This window comes from Peromyscus leucopus, chromosome 4, assembly GCF_004664715.2.
Source record: "Peromyscus leucopus breed LL Stock chromosome 4, UCI_PerLeu_2.1, whole genome shotgun sequence".
Classification (NCBI taxonomy): Eukaryota; Metazoa; Chordata; class Mammalia; order Rodentia; family Cricetidae; genus Peromyscus; species Peromyscus leucopus.
In genome coordinates this window covers 61,323,582-61,340,308 of record NC_051066.1, presented here as the reverse complement: position 1 = coordinate 61,340,308, position 16,727 = coordinate 61,323,582, and the positions used below count along the sequence as shown (strand labels likewise).

Here is a 16,727-nt window from a genome sequence, read left to right as displayed (position 1 = left end):
CCTGCTTACGCGCTGTACCCTGGCAAGTGGATCGGATCCTTTCTGCAATGAGTTCACCCTTCCACCTCCAACACCATCCCATCCATATCCCTAATTTGTGGGTTCTCGGGAAGAGCCTGGCAGATGGCCGCATTAAGTTCAAGTGCTGGTGTCAGATTTACCTTTGAGCTAGGACTTACTTGAAACCACATCAGCCTGAGTTGGCCGAACCCGGATGTCCTCACATAGCACGGGGGGTGCATCTTGCAAAATCTGAAGCCGGGTCTGAAAGAGATGCTTGAGTTTATCTCACCCTGTAAAATGGGGGTTTTACAAACGAGAAAAGTGAGAGCCACGGAAGATTTGCCCAGGGTGTCAGTGCATTGTCATCAAAGCTGGAGCCTAGAACTCAGATTCCTTAACATCAGCCTTTTATCATAATCATGAGAATCCAACTTTTAAAGTAATTGCTAGCATGTGCATAAAGGCAGGATGTTTAAACTCCTGGTTTTCCTGACAGTCGTCGCACTGACTTGCTAACTTGGTCCTGGGATATGAGATAGTCGAAATGCATTCTTGCCATCTAGAATTTGTGACTTTAACCACTGGGTTAAATACTGCTAAATTGCTAGCACTATTTAGCTAAGTCAATGGCTTAAGACATGTAATGAGAACCTATTGGGGTTTTTTGTTGTTGTTTTGTGTGTGTGTGTGTGTGTGTGTGTGTGTTTTGTTTTGTTTTTGAGACAGGGTTTCTCTATGTAGCTTTGCACCTTTCCTGGAACTCACTTGGTAGCCCAGGCTGGCCTCGAACTCACAGAGATCCGCCTGCCTCTGCCTCCCGAGTGCTGGGATTAAAGGTGTGCGCCACCACTGCCCGACGAGAACCTATTGTTAATGCAGCACTTTACTAAGATTTGAGGAAACTATTGAAGATGGTTAAAACAGCCCCAACCTTTCAAGAGCACATTCCCTAACAAAAGATTTGAATAACCTGGGGATAAGAAGGAAAATTTGACAATGTCTGTGCAACCAGAAGAGTTTCAACCACTGCTGCCAACTGGAGTTAGAAATAAGTGACTTTCCTCGTTGCAGCGGTACAAATCTGTAATCACAACACTGGAGACTGAGGCAGGAGGATTGTCAGTTTGAAACATAACAACACAGCAAGTGAGACCAGTTAGGAAACATAATGAGATTCTGGAGGGCAGAGAGGGGGTGGGGGAATGGTAGGAAATATGTGACTCGTCCTCCCAGGAGACCCAAGAACCCTTTCTTCCCCATTTGCGCTATTAGGTAGAAGTCGGCAGACACACAGGATTGGAGTTCTTGGCTCAGGCAGATCGGCTAACTCAGGAATGGACCCTTACAAGGGGCTTTGGAGACAGAGCAGCTGGTGAGCTGTGGGAGAGACACCGCATAAGAGAACAGAATAGAAACAGTAGACAGAGAGCAGATAAAACATGATCCCAGAGGGCCCGAGCCAGCTGCATCCCAGGCAATCTGGAGCCCGGGATTGGAGACCCCACCCCTGCCGTGACATCACAGGGGTGTGGAGTGAAGACGAATAAAAAGGTGGTCCGCCGCCCTGGCCCTAGACCGTTGCCAGCCAGAGTGTCAAGAGGAGAGGAGAGAGAGAGATGAGGCACTGACTGCAGTTGCCTGGCTTACAGGAACTAGCTCCATTCCTCAAGTCCCACTAAGCGGCCCACTCCGGGCCTTGATCTCTTTCTCCCTGAGGTCGTCTCCTTGGGCTGCCCTTCTGAGTGGCTGTGAGCACTTTCTCAGTATGAACTGTATATCAGACTTCTTCACCTACGAGACTACCAAGTCGGTGGTTGTGAAGAGCTGGACCATTGGGATCATCAACCGAGCCGTCCAGCTGCTGATTATCTCCTACTTTGTGGGGTGAGTCCTTCAGGTCCCGGGACAGGAGGGCTACCTGATGTCCTTCCCTCCCTCTCCCGAGACTGCTCTGCAGCTTCCAGGGCTTCCCCTCTGGGAAGCACTTTGATCTGTGAGAGCCATGTCCTGGGGACTCGTCTCTGCCACTCCCATCCAGTCCTGTCTTCAGGTGGATGGTTTTACCCAGTAACTCTTCCAGGGCTGGACAATGATTCTAGACACATGCTCCAAGGATAGGTGCATTCCCTGGGCAGGAAAGGACCCATATGGTCCTTCCCAAACTAAAAAAAAAAAGGGGGAAGACCCCTCCCCACACATTTCCATTCCCCTCAATGGAGTCTTTGGAGTCTCAGATACAGGAGCACAGGAAGGAGGTACTGAAACTAGGGAGATGGACTGATGCTGTGTGGAAGAAGAACCAGCTGGGGAGAAAAGAGGAGTGAGTGCTGGGTTTAATATAGAGTTAGGAATTCCTTCCTGCCATGGGCTAGATGGGGAGAGGTTAGAAAGGCAAGAAGAGACCCTTGTTCGTGGAGAGTCGAACAAAGGAAGGAGCTGCCCCTCCAGGTGGAGAGAGGCACGGGCACAGATACATTCGCAGAGTGGCCAAAGAGAAAAGTACCTTTTCTGCCTTAATGTGGGGCTCTCCAACCAAGAATGCAGAGATGACACTCATTGTTAAAAAAGTGTAAATTCAATACTCTAACACACACACACACACACACACACACACACACACACACACGGACTTGAGCAAATAATGGCTGGGAGGAAAACACAGGTCTGTCCTTCTTGTGGTCATTTCTACACACTGGTCGGCACCGGGAAATGCAGGCAGAAACCTCAAGGGTTTTCTTTCCTGGCTTTCGGGTCTGTGGTCGCTTGCTGTTCCTTGAGACAATGAGTCTGTTTATGAAAGACAGCAAGCCACTGACTAGGTCATGAGTTAATTCAGGCAAATCGAAGACTATATCCTGTGTGCATGTGGGCTGGAGCTGAAAGGTTGGAGTAATGTGGAGAGGTTGGGTGTGTGGAGAGATGGGCAGATGTGGTTTTTTAAAGTGATTTTTGTTTCATGGGTTTGATGAAAGCCAGTAAACTTTGGTATTCCAGTGTATAACAAGGCCATATAGCCTTGTGAGGACATCAGAAGGAATACAAGCTATGAAATAGGATTAAATGGCCTTGAAACTACTTTCCAATGTTGTTTTGTGAGAGATGTTTAGAAATGTTCCATATTCCTGTCTCCAAAGTATGGCTCAAAACTGGTTCCTTTTTGCTTGTCTAGTTTGTTTGGTTTTGGTTTTTTAAGACAGAGTCCTATGCATCCCAGACTGGCCTTGAACTTACTACATAGGTGAAGATGACCTTGAATTCTTAATTCTCCTAGTGCTGGAATTATAAGTGTGAGCCAGCACATCCAGTTTATATGGGCAGGTTGAACACAAGGCTTTGTGCATAGTACGTCATTACTCTACCAGCTGAGCTACATCCTCAGCCTCAGTTAGTTCTTATACCTTCTATGTCCACATATATATTCAGCGCCTTAATTGTTGATAGTCACGGGATGGCATGTTGGTCCAAATGAGTACAGAAGCTTTTTCAGCACATTCCTAACCTGGCCTGACTCGCCTGGCTCCAGGCAGGACATTGATGGCAGACAGAGACAGCTGTCTCTGGACTAGCCCCTTAGCCCTGCACTGCCCTTGGCTGCCCCTCATCAGAATCCGATTGAATCCTTCAGTGCTGGGGGCTTGAGTCCAGCTTGCTCAGGGGACCATGAGAGAGGCTCTTTGGCGTCTCCATACGCAACCCCATCCATCTACCAGCCTGACAGCTCCCCGTGGAACAGTGCCTTGCAGTTACATCAGCACACTCGGCAGCCCAGCCCCCTGGCCCAAGCTGTTTATAGGCGCCTAAACACCACGTGACTTCATGAACCCATTGTGATTAATTTAGCAAGAGCGCATCAAGCATCTCTTCATGCCAGGCATTGTGCACTGAGAGTAGAGCCGTGGACAGGAGCAGACGGGGTCTTCATCCTGTAAGCATCACACCCGTGAATGTGGCAAGACATGGGTATTAATCCAGTGATTACCCACAAACAAATGCAAAGTTTTAACAGTGTCTACAATCCGACAACACCAAAAGGGCTGCCCCTGTAGAGGCCCTTGGCTTCATCTGGAAACTGAGGGGGAGTTTTCTAGAAATGGCATGTTCAACCTAGGTTCTGAAGGATGGGTAGAAGCAACCAGATGAACAGAAGGATGGAAGAAGTCCCAAGGCAGAGGACCCACCTCTGTGAAAAGATCTCGGTCTATGGGAGGAAGAAAAGTTAATGGGAGTCGAGGCTAGAGTGTAGAAAGGCTCCTGGGAGCACAGAGGCCAGAGCTGGCATGCCCCGAGCCCCTTCGTTTTCACAGGAGAATAAAGAATGGCAGGGACGTTACTGACACTCTCCAGCCCACGCGTGTGACTGAGACTGAGGAAGAGTGCATTGGTGAGATCTGAGCTGCCCGGGTGTGCAGGGACTGAAAGGAGTAGAAGTGGGTGTGGGGGAGCCTAAAGAAGAGAGAGAGCACTTCGAAGACGCGATAGAACTGGGAAGGTTTTCATTTTTTATGTATTTTATTGTATTCGTTCTGTGCGGTAGTGGAGCATGGACGTGTGTAGAGGTCGGAGAACAACGGAGCTGGGGGGAGGGGGAATCCGTTCTCTCCTTCCACCGTGTGAGCTCCAGCGATAAAATCCAGGTCCTCAGATGTGACAAGTGCCTTCACGCCCTGAGCCAGCTTGCCCCCGTCCCTTTAAAGGATGTACAGTGACTACTGTGGCACTTAACCAGGGAGTCAGGACACACAGCTTTACCTAGGAAGTGTGCAACATGAACTAAGCATTCACCTTATACACTCACAGCAACACACTCTCTAATCACCTGGTTGTTGTTGACACCTGTTGTGGTTGACACCACTTCACCCAGATTCCTTCACCCACCCTAGGTGTGCCTAGGGCTGGAGATACCATGCTTTTGACTCCCAGGTGGCACCCAAGGCTCCTTGCCAGCACACTGGGTGACATGCTGGGAGCACCAGTTGGAATCCCTCATCCTCTAGGTACCAAGGAGAGTGACACCCATTGTTTGCCCGCTTTCTCCCTACACCACAGCCTCAGGATGAAGGGACCGCACGGTGTGACATCCCTGCTTTGACACCGCCTTGAGACAGGCCTGTGAGTCTCAGTCCCCAAGATCTAGGAAATGGGTATAAGAGTAGCTCCTGTCGGGGAGTGCTGGGTCGAGAGATGACACAAGCCGAGTGCCTCTCCCCAGACGGTGACTCAGTAGTATTAAGTTAAATGTGGTGAGGATTATCGTTCCTGGACTGCCTGCTGTGCCTCCCTCTTTCCCTCTGCCCAGCTCACACCTTCCTAAAAAGACCCCTCTCCTCTGACACACAGCTGTGCACATTTCACACCTACTCCCTGGCCTCCTCCTCCCTGACTCCCTGGGGTAGCCGGGGAGGGTGCTGGGATGCTGCTTGGGCCTCTTTCCTGCACATCCCACCTGCCAAGGAGCTGCCACCGCCTTCCGCTCTATAAATAATAAACCAGAAAATGCAAGGGAAAAAAAAAAAAGAAGTCGGAGCAGCAGAGTAAATGCCAAGAATCAGAGGCTCAGGCCTGCAGCATCTCCTAAGCCCTGGCCTCTAGAGACAGCCTCAGCCCCTCTGTTCTGGAAATGAAGCAACCCTTCACCTCCCATGGCTAGCTACCCTGATGACGTGCTCAGCCCCATGGGGCCACTGAAATTCTTCCATTTGTTAACTCAGAGAGAATTCTAATGTGGTCTCCTCTCCCTACTGGGCATACAAAGAGTCTTGAAGAGGAGGAGGAAAAGACTGGTTAATTGTTTCTCCATCCCAAGCCCCTTCCTCCTAAGACCTTCCTGAGTTAAGGGATGCTTTTCTGTCAGTGAAGCAGGGGTCTGACCTTGAGATAGAGCTACGGACCCCACAGTGGTGTGGCTGGGAGTGGTCCAGAGCAGACTGCCATTCGGAACCCACTCCCCAGCTGTGTGACTTTGGGCAAGTCAGCTTTTGTCTTGTTTCCCCAATCGTGGCACAATGTTCATGACACAGCTCTCTCACCAAGGCTTTACGGACTGGGTCAGTGTCCATAGTGTCTGGGCCTTGGTGTATGATACGACACTCTGAATGCTCTTTGCATCCACAAATGTGCCCTGACTTTAAGGACAGGGTACCGGCCTCAAAGAACCATTTCCTTAGCTCACCATCAAGAAGCACGTCAGTCCTGTGACAAGGCACCCTGGAGTTCCAGAAGTCTGTTTGGACTGTGGCTTACTCCGTGATGAGTGTTCAGCAGCAGCCACCATCTTAGCTGAATTAGAGAGTCAGGCCCCCAGACCTCATTCCCCATCATTCCAGAGGGCATAAGGCCATGAGCTAATGGTGCTCTTTCAGATAACTTCCTTGGATTCTGTAACAAGATGCTGCCTCCATCTCTGTTGGAACATAACATGGTGAATGGGACCTTAATGAAATTCCTCCCCTTCAAAGGGAAAACTCTTGCAAGCGTGGTAAAGCAAACAGCGCTGCAGATTTCTATAAAGGCGTGGTGGTGCTCAGAAGAGCATTTTACAAACATGTGGATAATGCTTAATGGTGCATTAATCAACTTGCCGGCAGCTACAAGGCAGCCGCAATAAAGCAGGTAACAGGTTCAGAGCCACTCGGCAGAGATGCGACTCCACCCTCTTTCTCTCCTGCGAGAAAGCATTCGGAATCCAAGAGGATGATGCTACCAAACGAAGCAGACAAATGTAAGAGATAGTTACGTTAGTTAGTTTAATAGACTCACTCTGTAAGGAATACATGCACCAAAACATTCACATTATGCCCCATAGATACAATGATGGCTTGCCTTGCATTTAAAGTGAAAATAGAGTGGCTGGGAAGATGGCTGAATGGGTAAAGTGCTGGCCTTGCAAGCACAAGGACCTAGATTCAGCCCCAGAACTTGTGTGGGAAAGCCCTGGCACTGTTGGATGTGCTTCTAATACCAGTGCTGGAGAAACAGAGACAGGCAGAACTCTGGGGTTTGTTGGCCAGTCAAGCCAGCTTAGTTGGTGAGTGCCAGGTAAAAGTGAGAGACCTTGTCTCAGGTAGGTAGATGACGGATGGATCGATGGATGGATTGATGGATGGATGGATGGACGGATGGATGGATGAGAGAGCCTGTCATTCATAGATAGATAGATAGATAGATAGATAGATAGATAGATACATAGATAGATACATAGATAGATGAGAGAGCCTGTCATAGATAGATAGATAGATAGATAGATAGATAGATAGATAGATAGATAGATGATAGATAGATAGAAAATAGACAGATAGATGAGAGACCCTGTCACAGATAGATGGATGGATAGATAGATAGATGAACAGACAGACAGACACATGAGAAACCCTATCACAGATAGATAAATGATAGATAGATAGATAGATAGATAGATAGATAGATAGATCGATCGATCTATGACCCGGTCATAGATAGATAGATGGTAGAGAGATAGAGAGATGATAAACCAGTAAGAAAGCCTTTATGTAAAGCTACCTTCCAACAAGCCTGAAAACCTGAGTTTGGTCTCCAAGTCCCACAGAACAAAAGAAGAGAACTGACTTCCACAAGTTGCCCTCTGACCTCCTCATGTATACCACGGCATACACATACCCACTCCCACAAAAGTAATTCAAAAGTAGATAGCTTCTGAGGAATTACATACACACACATACACACACACACACACACACACACACACACACAGAGAGAGAGAGAGAGAGAGAGAGACAGAGAGAGAGAGAGAGAGAGAGAGAGAGAGAGAGAGAGAGAGAGAGAGAGAGGTTTAAAAGTTATGGGGATGGTACTGAACCACTCACTGAACAAAGGCCTCACAAAGATCAGCCTGTGATGCTGTAAGAAAGACTGAGTCTGTCCTACAAGTGACTCTACTTCCCTTAGTGGTCTGAAAGCAACTTCCTTCTGATCTTCTAACAGTATAAGGACCTCAAAGGTCATACAGTTCAACCTCCACCCCTAAAAACATCTCCTCAGCATACACAAAACATGGAAAAGCAAGCTCCCCAGTCTTCGCAGCCATGTGGTGTCCATCACCTTCTGAAGCGTTGTTCACGGCCAACTCAATGACAGGAGTCCCTGGGCTGGACACCCGCTGCCTCCTTTCAAATGCCTCATGCCTGCCCGACCCAAGTACTGCCTCTGCAGCTGCCCTGCCAGGGTTGCCCACAGAAGGTATGCTCTGAGCTAAACTGTCCCAAACGCCTCCTGTCATCTTCTGGTACCATTTCCCAACCTTCAGGAAAGGCAGAAAAGGATGTTAACCCAGCCTTTCCAAAGTATGCTGTTCGAGTCTGCCAGCTGTCACACGTTCTCTCTCCCAAACTGGCTTCTGTGGTCAAGTAGGATGAGTGAGCTGATGTAACTTGAGTTTTCCTGCCTTGCCCACAGTCAGGACAAATCTTTGTCACCCGCCAGTTCCACAGCCGCTCAGACCCAACCAAGTAAACACAGAGACTTTATATTGCTTACAAACTGTATGGCCGTGGCAGGCTTCTTACTAACTTTTCTTATATCTTTAAGTAACCCATTCTTGCTAACTTTTCTTATATCTTTAAGTAACCCATTCTACTTCTTATACACAACTAGTATCTTTACTTCTTATGAGCTTATTACTACTCTATACCTCGCCCCGTGGCTGGTGGCTTATCAGCGTCTTCACATGCTGCTGGTCATGGTAGCGGCTGCAGTGTCTCTGGTCATTGCGGCGGCTGCAGCACAGTCCTTCTGCCTTTCTGTCCTTTTATTTCTCCTCTCTGTTACTCCCGCCTATCTTTCCTGCCTAGCCACGGCCGATCAGGTTTTATTTATTGACCAATCAGAACAACTTGACATACAGACCATCCCCCAGCACAGCCAAGTGCAGACCATCTCAAACACCTGCACTCAGGCCCATGGTCCTAATCATCCTCTATACGGACCTGCTGGGTAACGCCACAAGGAACCCAAGAAGGGCTCCCACAGGACATACAGAACATCCCACAGCAAGCTGAGGAGTGTATCTCAGTGGTAGAGTGCCTGCCTAGCCTTTGTGAGGCCCCAGGTTCCATCCTTAGTACTGCAATATCATAGCCACAGTAGTGGTAATGATAACAATAAGGTTAACAAAATTTAACAGATTACTAGTTTGTTGTATAGAGTGTGCATCTTTTCCCAAACCTATCTGACAGGTTTTTCTCACCTACAGAATAAAGACAGTAATTGCATTGACCTTCCAGTGTGCCACCAGGCCCAAATGTCAGGCTAATAGAGACCAATTGTTTTAAGCCCTGAGGTCTGTGGTGACTTCTTCACACGGGGAGGCAGGCCTTCACAGATGAGCAGAGCTGGCAGTCTGAGGCCTTCCTGCTGCCAGGGAGGCCTGGGAGAGGCTGCAAAGCAGGTGGGAATGGAAGAAAGGGGTTCCTGCCTCCTCCCCTTGGTCTCATAATGACTTCAAACTATGGGGAGACAGGTAATGACCACTAGGTGGAAGCACAATGCAAGGAATAAGATTAGCACCCCCATTTCCTCAACAGTATTCGCCTCCCAGGCAGAGGCACAACCACTGTCCATACCCCCCTTCCTCCTAATTTCCCAGCTGACCATTGGCCAGATGAAGACTACCAAGTAGCCTGCTCCATGGACTTTCCCTCAGTTTCTTAAATGTCTGCCTTGTTCTGGCACACAGGGCACAACTATGCATAAAGCTTGGTCTGCACAGGGTCTGCAGCCTGGGACCTTCTGTCTCTTCTCTCTCTAGAGGGGGGACCTTATTATCAGTAATAGTTTTGGCCATGCATATGGCCCACAAGGGGGTGGAAATTCTTCTTAGGAGTTAAAAATAACTCCAGGGTTTTTTTTTTTTTTTTTTTTTTTATGTGTAAATCACAAGTAGGCTGAGACTGTAGCTCAATATTGATAGAGCACTTTCCTAGCGTTCTAGAGTTCCCAGTGCAATCTTTTAAAAAACAATGCCAGGCATGGCAGTGCACACTGGTAGCCCAGTGCTGGCAGGTGCAGACGGTGGATAGAGGGCGCACTGGCCAGCCAGTCACTGAGTACCAGATTCGGTGAGACCTCGTTTCAAAAAAGATAAGGTAGACAGTGATAGAGGTGATGTTGGAATGTCTATCTCAGGATCAACTTCTGATGCCAGGCATGGTGGTGCAGGCCTTTAATTTCTAGCACTGGGGAGGCAGAAACAGGTGCATCTCTGTGAGTTCAAAGCCAGCTTGGTCTACAAAATGAGCTGTAGTCCAGCCAGGGCTACACAGAAAGACTCTACTTCAGAAAGAAAAACACTAATATCAACTTCTGGCCTCCAAACACGTACACACATCTATACACCCCATGGCAGTGCTGGAATAGTAAGACTTTCCATAGGAAGGCAATTAGAAAAAGGGCTGCTTCCTGGAGGTGGTTATGAAGACTCACTGCACTAACCGAGGACTCATCCTGGTTCCTACCCCCAACACCTGTGCCTACCAATCACCCCCAAATGACTCTAATGTTGGCGGGAAGGAGACCTTTCCCAGCCCCCGTCTGGTGAGCCTGCGGACTCTTTCTCTACCCCTGCTCTCCTGCTGCAGGTGGGTTTTCCTGCACGAGAAGGCCTACCAAGTGCGGGACACCGCCATTGAGTCTTCGGTAGTAACAAAGGTGAAAGGCTTCGGACGCTATGCCAACAGAGTCATGGACGTGTCCGATTATGTGACCCCACCCCAGGTATGGTGCCCTACCCTAGGGACATGTGCATGCCCACGTCTGGGGAGAGTGGGGACAGAGGGGCAGGCATCCTGAACCAGCGGCTCCGGTACTGTTGGGGGAACAAGAACCTGCCCTCCAAAGTGCAGAACTGGACATGAAGAAGCTGGACTTCCCCAGCACCCGACCCTGTCGCGCCTGTGCTTCCGTGGAGAACAATACAGAAAGAGAGCAAGAGGGGCCGCCAGGTGGTTAGGAGAAGTTGGTTTGAATGCCAGCTGTGCCCCTTGTTAGCCCTGCCACCTTGGCCAAAGCCCAGGCAGACTGGGGCTTCCTGCTCCTGCAGAGCAGAAATCACTTCCTGCCCTGCAGATTGGGATGGGGCTCTTTTCGTCTCCCCTTTCCTCCCAAGGGTACCTCTGTCTTTGTCATCATCACCAAGATGATCGTTACTGAGAATCAAATGCAAGGATTCTGTCCCGAGGTGAGTGGAACGGGTCAAGGCAGCGCACGGGCAGGAGCGGGCAGGTGGTGTGAACAGAGGCCCACCGGCTAGCCTTGGAGCTGTGACTGGACCTGCCACCCACCAGAAGCCACCGCTCCGGGAACTCGTGGGAGGCAATGGGACCAGGGCCGAGGGAGGGTCCCTCATACACCTGTGACCCTGTCCCCCCACAGAACGAGGAGAAGTACCGCTGTGTGTCCGACAGCCAGTGTGGGCCTGAGCGCTTCCCGGGTGGGGGTGAGTGCAGCCCTTTCCTCCACCCAACTCCAAGCCTTCATGGAACTCTAAAAGGCAGTGAATTCTCCATTGGGATAGCCCGTTTCAGGAAAGGGGTCCAGCCTATTCTACGGAATTCTGTCAGTGTTACAAGAGGTTTGCTGGGTGCCAGAAGCAGTCAGGGCTGTGGAGGTGCATGGCTCCTGCCCCAAGCGTTCAGTCTAGGTATTGCAGTGGTAGGGTGGGGGTAGGAAGTGGTATTGAGGAAACACAAAGCGGAGCCCCAGGGGAGGGAACGAGGACGGTTCTAAGAGGTGGCTCCAAAGCCCTCCTGGAGGTAACCTGAAGATGAGGAAGATCTGGTCAGATGGAGGGAGCTTCCTGAAGGGCGTTCTAGGCAGAAAGGATAGCTCAGACGAAGAGGCAGGAAGAAGAGTTCTGGGCTGTTCAGGACACGCGCAGCAGATTGGCTTGCCTCGCTCACCTGCCAAGGGCCCTGGTGAGGAGGGGGATGGGAGTGCCAAGGGGGCAGGATGCCACCTGGTCATGCGGCTCCACCCTCCAGGGATCCTCACGGGCCGCTGTGTGAACTACAGCTCTGTTCGCCGGACCTGTGAGATCCAGGGCTGGTGCCCCACCGAAGTGGACACCGTGGAGATGTAAGACTCTGAGCATCCCCAGGCATATGAAGGGTTTTGTGTGTCTCCAGCTGATGGTATCTCAGGGTGTCATCCCCCTTGCCCTGCCTCTGCCTCTCACCCTTGCTCCCATAGGCCCTTGGTTCATAAGATGTCTCCTTTCAAGAGCCACCACACACACACACACACACACACACACACACACACACACACACACACACAAATTGCTGAGAAAAGCCCCCTGTCTCCCCTCTTCTGGAGAGCTGAGTCGCCTTTCTCACCCACAGGCCTATCATGATGGAAGCTGAGAACTTCACCATTTTCATCAAGAATAGCATCCGTTTCCCTCTCTTCAACTTTGAGAAGTGAGTCCTCAATTCCTCCCTCGTTCAGTCTGCCTTAGAGGTCCCCCACTGTCTCCCCATCTACTCATCTCCCTGGGGCTCCTATCCCAAATGTCACGGAGCCCATGTCTCTGCCAGTTTCCCCGCTTTGGAACTCTGAACCCACACAGGAGTTCTGCTTGGAGCTGGGAAAAGACAACAAAAGCTGGCTGTGGACGCCGAGGCCTCCCGCAGTTGGAGTCTGAAGTGTCTGTCACTTTATTTCTTCCCACCTACAGCCCTCAATTGGAGCTTGTTGTTTTGGGTTTGGTTTGGTTTGGTTTTTGTCTTAGTTTGCCCTCACTACATTGACTCGTACGTTCGACAACTACCTAGTGGTAATCAGCCATGTGCAAAGCACCCCGCCAGGCACTGTGGAGATACACAGAGCAATTAGGAAAGACTCTGCTCACCAGGAGCCCAGCCTGGTAGTTTGGAGACCCTGGCCGGACATTCATCGCCCTATCATTCGATGGAACATGATGAGGGTTACAAAGCCATGCAGGGAAAGAGGGTGGGTAGATGGGGAGTGACGGAGAAATGGTGCAAGAAGATGTCCCCACCTGGGTGTGGAGGGCTGCAAGCATCCAGAAGACTGGAGGAAACTTAGGCATAGCTGTCTTTAATTCTGGGCCTCGTCTCTCTCCTCTTTCCTTCCCAGGGGAAACCTCCTGCCCAACTTGACAGCCAAGGACATAAAGACCTGCCGCTTCCACCCTGAAAGGGCCCCATTTTGCCCTATCTTGAGGGTAGGGGATGTGGTTAAGTTCGCTGGGCAAGACTTTGCCAAGCTGGCCCGCACGGTAAGAACCTGTCTCTTCTCCATGACCCCCTACCTACCTGGAAAGCTCAGCCCTCCCATAGATTTCAGGGACAACCACCGGCATGCTGGGCAGGAGCCACAGCAAGACAGTGCCACCTGGTGGAAACATCCAGACATGCAGATCCCCGAATCCATTCCTATCCTGAATCCCATCCATCTCTCCCCCCAGAGATCTCGCCTCTACTTCCTCAAGCCTCAGTTTCCCATTCCTATCATCCCATTTCACCTCAGAAGAGGCTTTTGGTCTCTTAAAAGTGCCACAACACAGGAAAATGGTCTGCAGCAGGTCTCTTTCCCGTGTTGTATCTCAGGGACTTGGAGGCTCCAGGCTCTTCCCCAAGGTCACCCTCTCCCTACCAGTGACCTTCTTTCCTCCCTGTCACCTCCCATGTAGAGAAGGGAAAGAAATCACTCATCACAAATCCTCAGCCCTGACTGAGCACAGAGGAGAGCTCATATCTGGCCCTTTCTTCAGGGTGGAGTTCTGGGCATTAAGATCGGCTGGGTGTGCGATCTGGACAAGGCCTGGGACCAGTGTATCCCCAAATATTCCTTCACTCGGCTGGATGGAGTTTCTGAGAAAAGCAACGTCTCCCCTGGCTACAACTTCAGGTAAACCTTGCTGTCTGAGCAGGGGCAGAGGCCACAGGCAGCTCCAGAGACATTCGTCTCAAGCAAAAATGCACATTTGGAAGGGTTTCAGTCAAGCTAGGGGAGGACTTCCTGACAGTTAGCCATCCCTGACTGGTGAATTGTGCTATGAGGTATGGATTCCTGTCATTAATAGGGGTCCAGGGGTTGGGGATTTAGCTCAAGCAAACGCAAGGCCCTGGGTTTGGTCCTCAGCTCCGGGGGGTGGGGGTGGGGGTCCGACCACCTTGGATCTGCTGAGGACAGTAGTTACACCAGATGGCCAAGGTCTCCTGGAGTACTCGATTCTGTAATTCCTTGCCTGTTTTTAGCTCTGTTCCTGAAGCTATAATGTGCCTCGTTCATGTCCAACTAGCCCCCTTCCCTGCCCTGTGCCTGAATTTTCTAAGATTCTTATTCCCACAAAGCAAGCACAATATCTGGCATTGTTTCTTTTTCCAAAATGGTAAATTGACATTTCTTTCTAAAATCAGGAAATCCCATGGTTCACAGTCAGCAACTATAATGATCACTAGTTCTTTCATGCTTTTCTGGGGAAAAAATGGTTTTTAAAATATCATCTCATTGATATTCTAAATAGCTTTGAGGCTTAAAGGATTTCTACTTTGGGGAGTTTTTCCACTCGGCAAAAGGGAAAGAGGAGAGGCAGAGGGTGATGAGCTGGGGCCTGGAACAAGTCCTTAACCCCTTCCTGGTCATGGCCCTGTCTGTGAAAAGCTGGTAGCGTTGGTAGTGTGCTTATTCACCGAGGGGCCCACTGGCCAGTGCGCAGAGTGCTTTGGCTTTCAGGTTTGTTCTCTCTCTCTCTCTCTTCTCTCTCTCTCTCTCTCTCTCTCTCTCTCTCTCTCTCTCTCGTGCGTGCGTATGCACATGTGCACTTACAAAGGTCAGAGAACAAGCTGCGTTTATTCTTTGCTTTGTCTGAGGCAGGATGGTGCACGTCAGGATAGCTGGTCTATGCACTTGTGGTGACTTTCCTGACTCGGCTTCAGGGATTACCTGTGCCACTGCATCTGACTTTTACATGTGTTCTGGGGATCTGAACTCAGGTCTCGGGCCTACACACTGAGCACTTTTGCCAAATGAGCTATCTCCCCAGTCCTTCCCTTCATTTCTGAAAATTCCCAAACTCCCAGAAGGATGCTGATTAAGTCCACAATGTTATATGCTAAAAAAGGTGAAGAAAACTAAAAGGGCAATGATGGGGGCAAAATACATAGAAGAGTACATTGTTCCACATCTGAAGAATGGTCGCTCAAGCTTCCCTTTGGTGTAGTAGTCTCCAGTGTGAAGCTACATGATGTGTGTATTAGATATTCTCTTTGCTCCTGTGAAACATTCCAGAAGAAAGCAGTTTTGGTACAGTTTGAGGGCACAGTCCATCATGATGGGGAGTCGTGGCAACATGAGCATTAGGTGGCTAGTCACATGGCATCCTCGATCAAAGAACAGGGAGAGATGCTCCACCCACTTTCCGCTCATTTGAGACTCCAGCCTGTGGGATTGTGCCACCACATCCGGGGTGGGTCTTCCCATCTAAACACTCCCTCACACAGGGCTAGAAGTTTGTCTCCTAGGTAAATCTAAGTTCTGCCAAGTTGATAATCAAGATTAACTATCACAAGGCTTCGTTTTATCAGCTTGACAACCAAGCATATCATTTTTAAATCAAAGCATTCCATCCCTGATCCCTAAAAATTTGTGTTCATTTTGTAATGCAAAAGACATCTAGTTCATCTCTAAAAGTCTCCAGTATCTCAACAGTTCCCAAAATTCAGAAGTGTAAATACATTCTCTTGTGAGATTTGAGAAATCTCTTATCTGTGAGTGCCTATAAAAGTCAAGCCTACAAGTCATATACTTCTTGTATACAATATCATGAAGAAAACATTCTCATTCCCAAAAAGGAAGATTGAGAAGAAAGCAAGACTCAGCCAAGGTACAACTGGATCACAGCAGGGCAAACACCAAATCCTGTACTTCCATGTCCAGCTTCCGGGGCTCTTGACGGCATCGTGTGGGCGGCAACTCCCTTGGGTAGCTGCAGTCCTCTGGTTCTCGTGCCTACTGTACGCATAGACTCTCTCTTGGGCCAGCTCCACTTCATACCTGCAGTTCTTCTTGGAAAACATTCCATTACTAGCATCTCCAGTATCCTGGGGTCTTCATTGCAAGTCAGGCTTCACCTTCTCGGCTTCATGCCATATCCTCTTGATGCCTCCTCACAGGGAGTCTGACCTCACCCAACTACATACTGCCTGGCTTCAATGCCCACTCTGGGACTCCTTCATTCTTGTATCCTCCTTGCCTACAAAGCAGTGCCACATGGAAAATCCTGCCGAGTGATCAAGATGTAGCATAACCCTCTCAGACAACAGTTATCGCAACCTTTGTGTGCCTTTGAGGCCAACCCTGGGAAAACACTTTCCTATGTGGCCACTGGGGGCAAAGAATGCCTGTCCTCTGGTTCTGGTGCTAGCATCCTTAATGTAGGCTTTCTCTTTTTCAAATGAATTTGCATTTTCACAAGTGGGAGCTTCCTGTGAGTGAGGCCTCACCCTGAGGGTACCTTCCCTATTGTCCTAGAGTGCCAGTTCCCTTGAATGACATTGATTTCTTCAACAACTCCAGCTGCTTTCTCTACATCTACTTTAAACTCTCTTATACTCCTTTCTCACCGTACTACACGCTTCATGTGTTCTACTGTCCTTGCTGCTCTTTTCCGCTGTAGACCTGCCAAAAAGTGGCCCGTCACTCTCTTCTTGTGTCATTCTAGGGCTTCTCTA

The 16,727-nt window shown here is 49.5% G+C and overlaps 1 protein-coding gene across 1 annotated transcript in view; it reads left to right on the top strand.

Annotated features, from left to right (window-relative positions):
• P2rx3 (purinergic receptor P2X 3) overlaps positions 1 to 16,727 on the top strand; it is a 36,656-nt gene that overhangs the window by 340 nt on the left and 19,589 nt on the right. Inside the window, exons 2-9 of the mRNA XM_028894222.2 lie at positions 1,276 to 1,887; positions 10,611 to 10,746; positions 11,138 to 11,209; positions 11,404 to 11,467; positions 12,012 to 12,105; positions 12,372 to 12,449; positions 13,129 to 13,270; positions 13,766 to 13,902. Of these exons, the coding sequence (XP_028750055.1) occupies positions 1,769 to 1,887; positions 10,611 to 10,746; positions 11,138 to 11,209; positions 11,404 to 11,467; positions 12,012 to 12,105; positions 12,372 to 12,449; positions 13,129 to 13,270; positions 13,766 to 13,902 (842 nt within the window). The 5' untranslated portion in view covers positions 1,276 to 1,768. The remainder of the gene's footprint in view (positions 1 to 1,275; positions 1,888 to 10,610; positions 10,747 to 11,137; positions 11,210 to 11,403; positions 11,468 to 12,011; positions 12,106 to 12,371; positions 12,450 to 13,128; positions 13,271 to 13,765; positions 13,903 to 16,727) is intronic.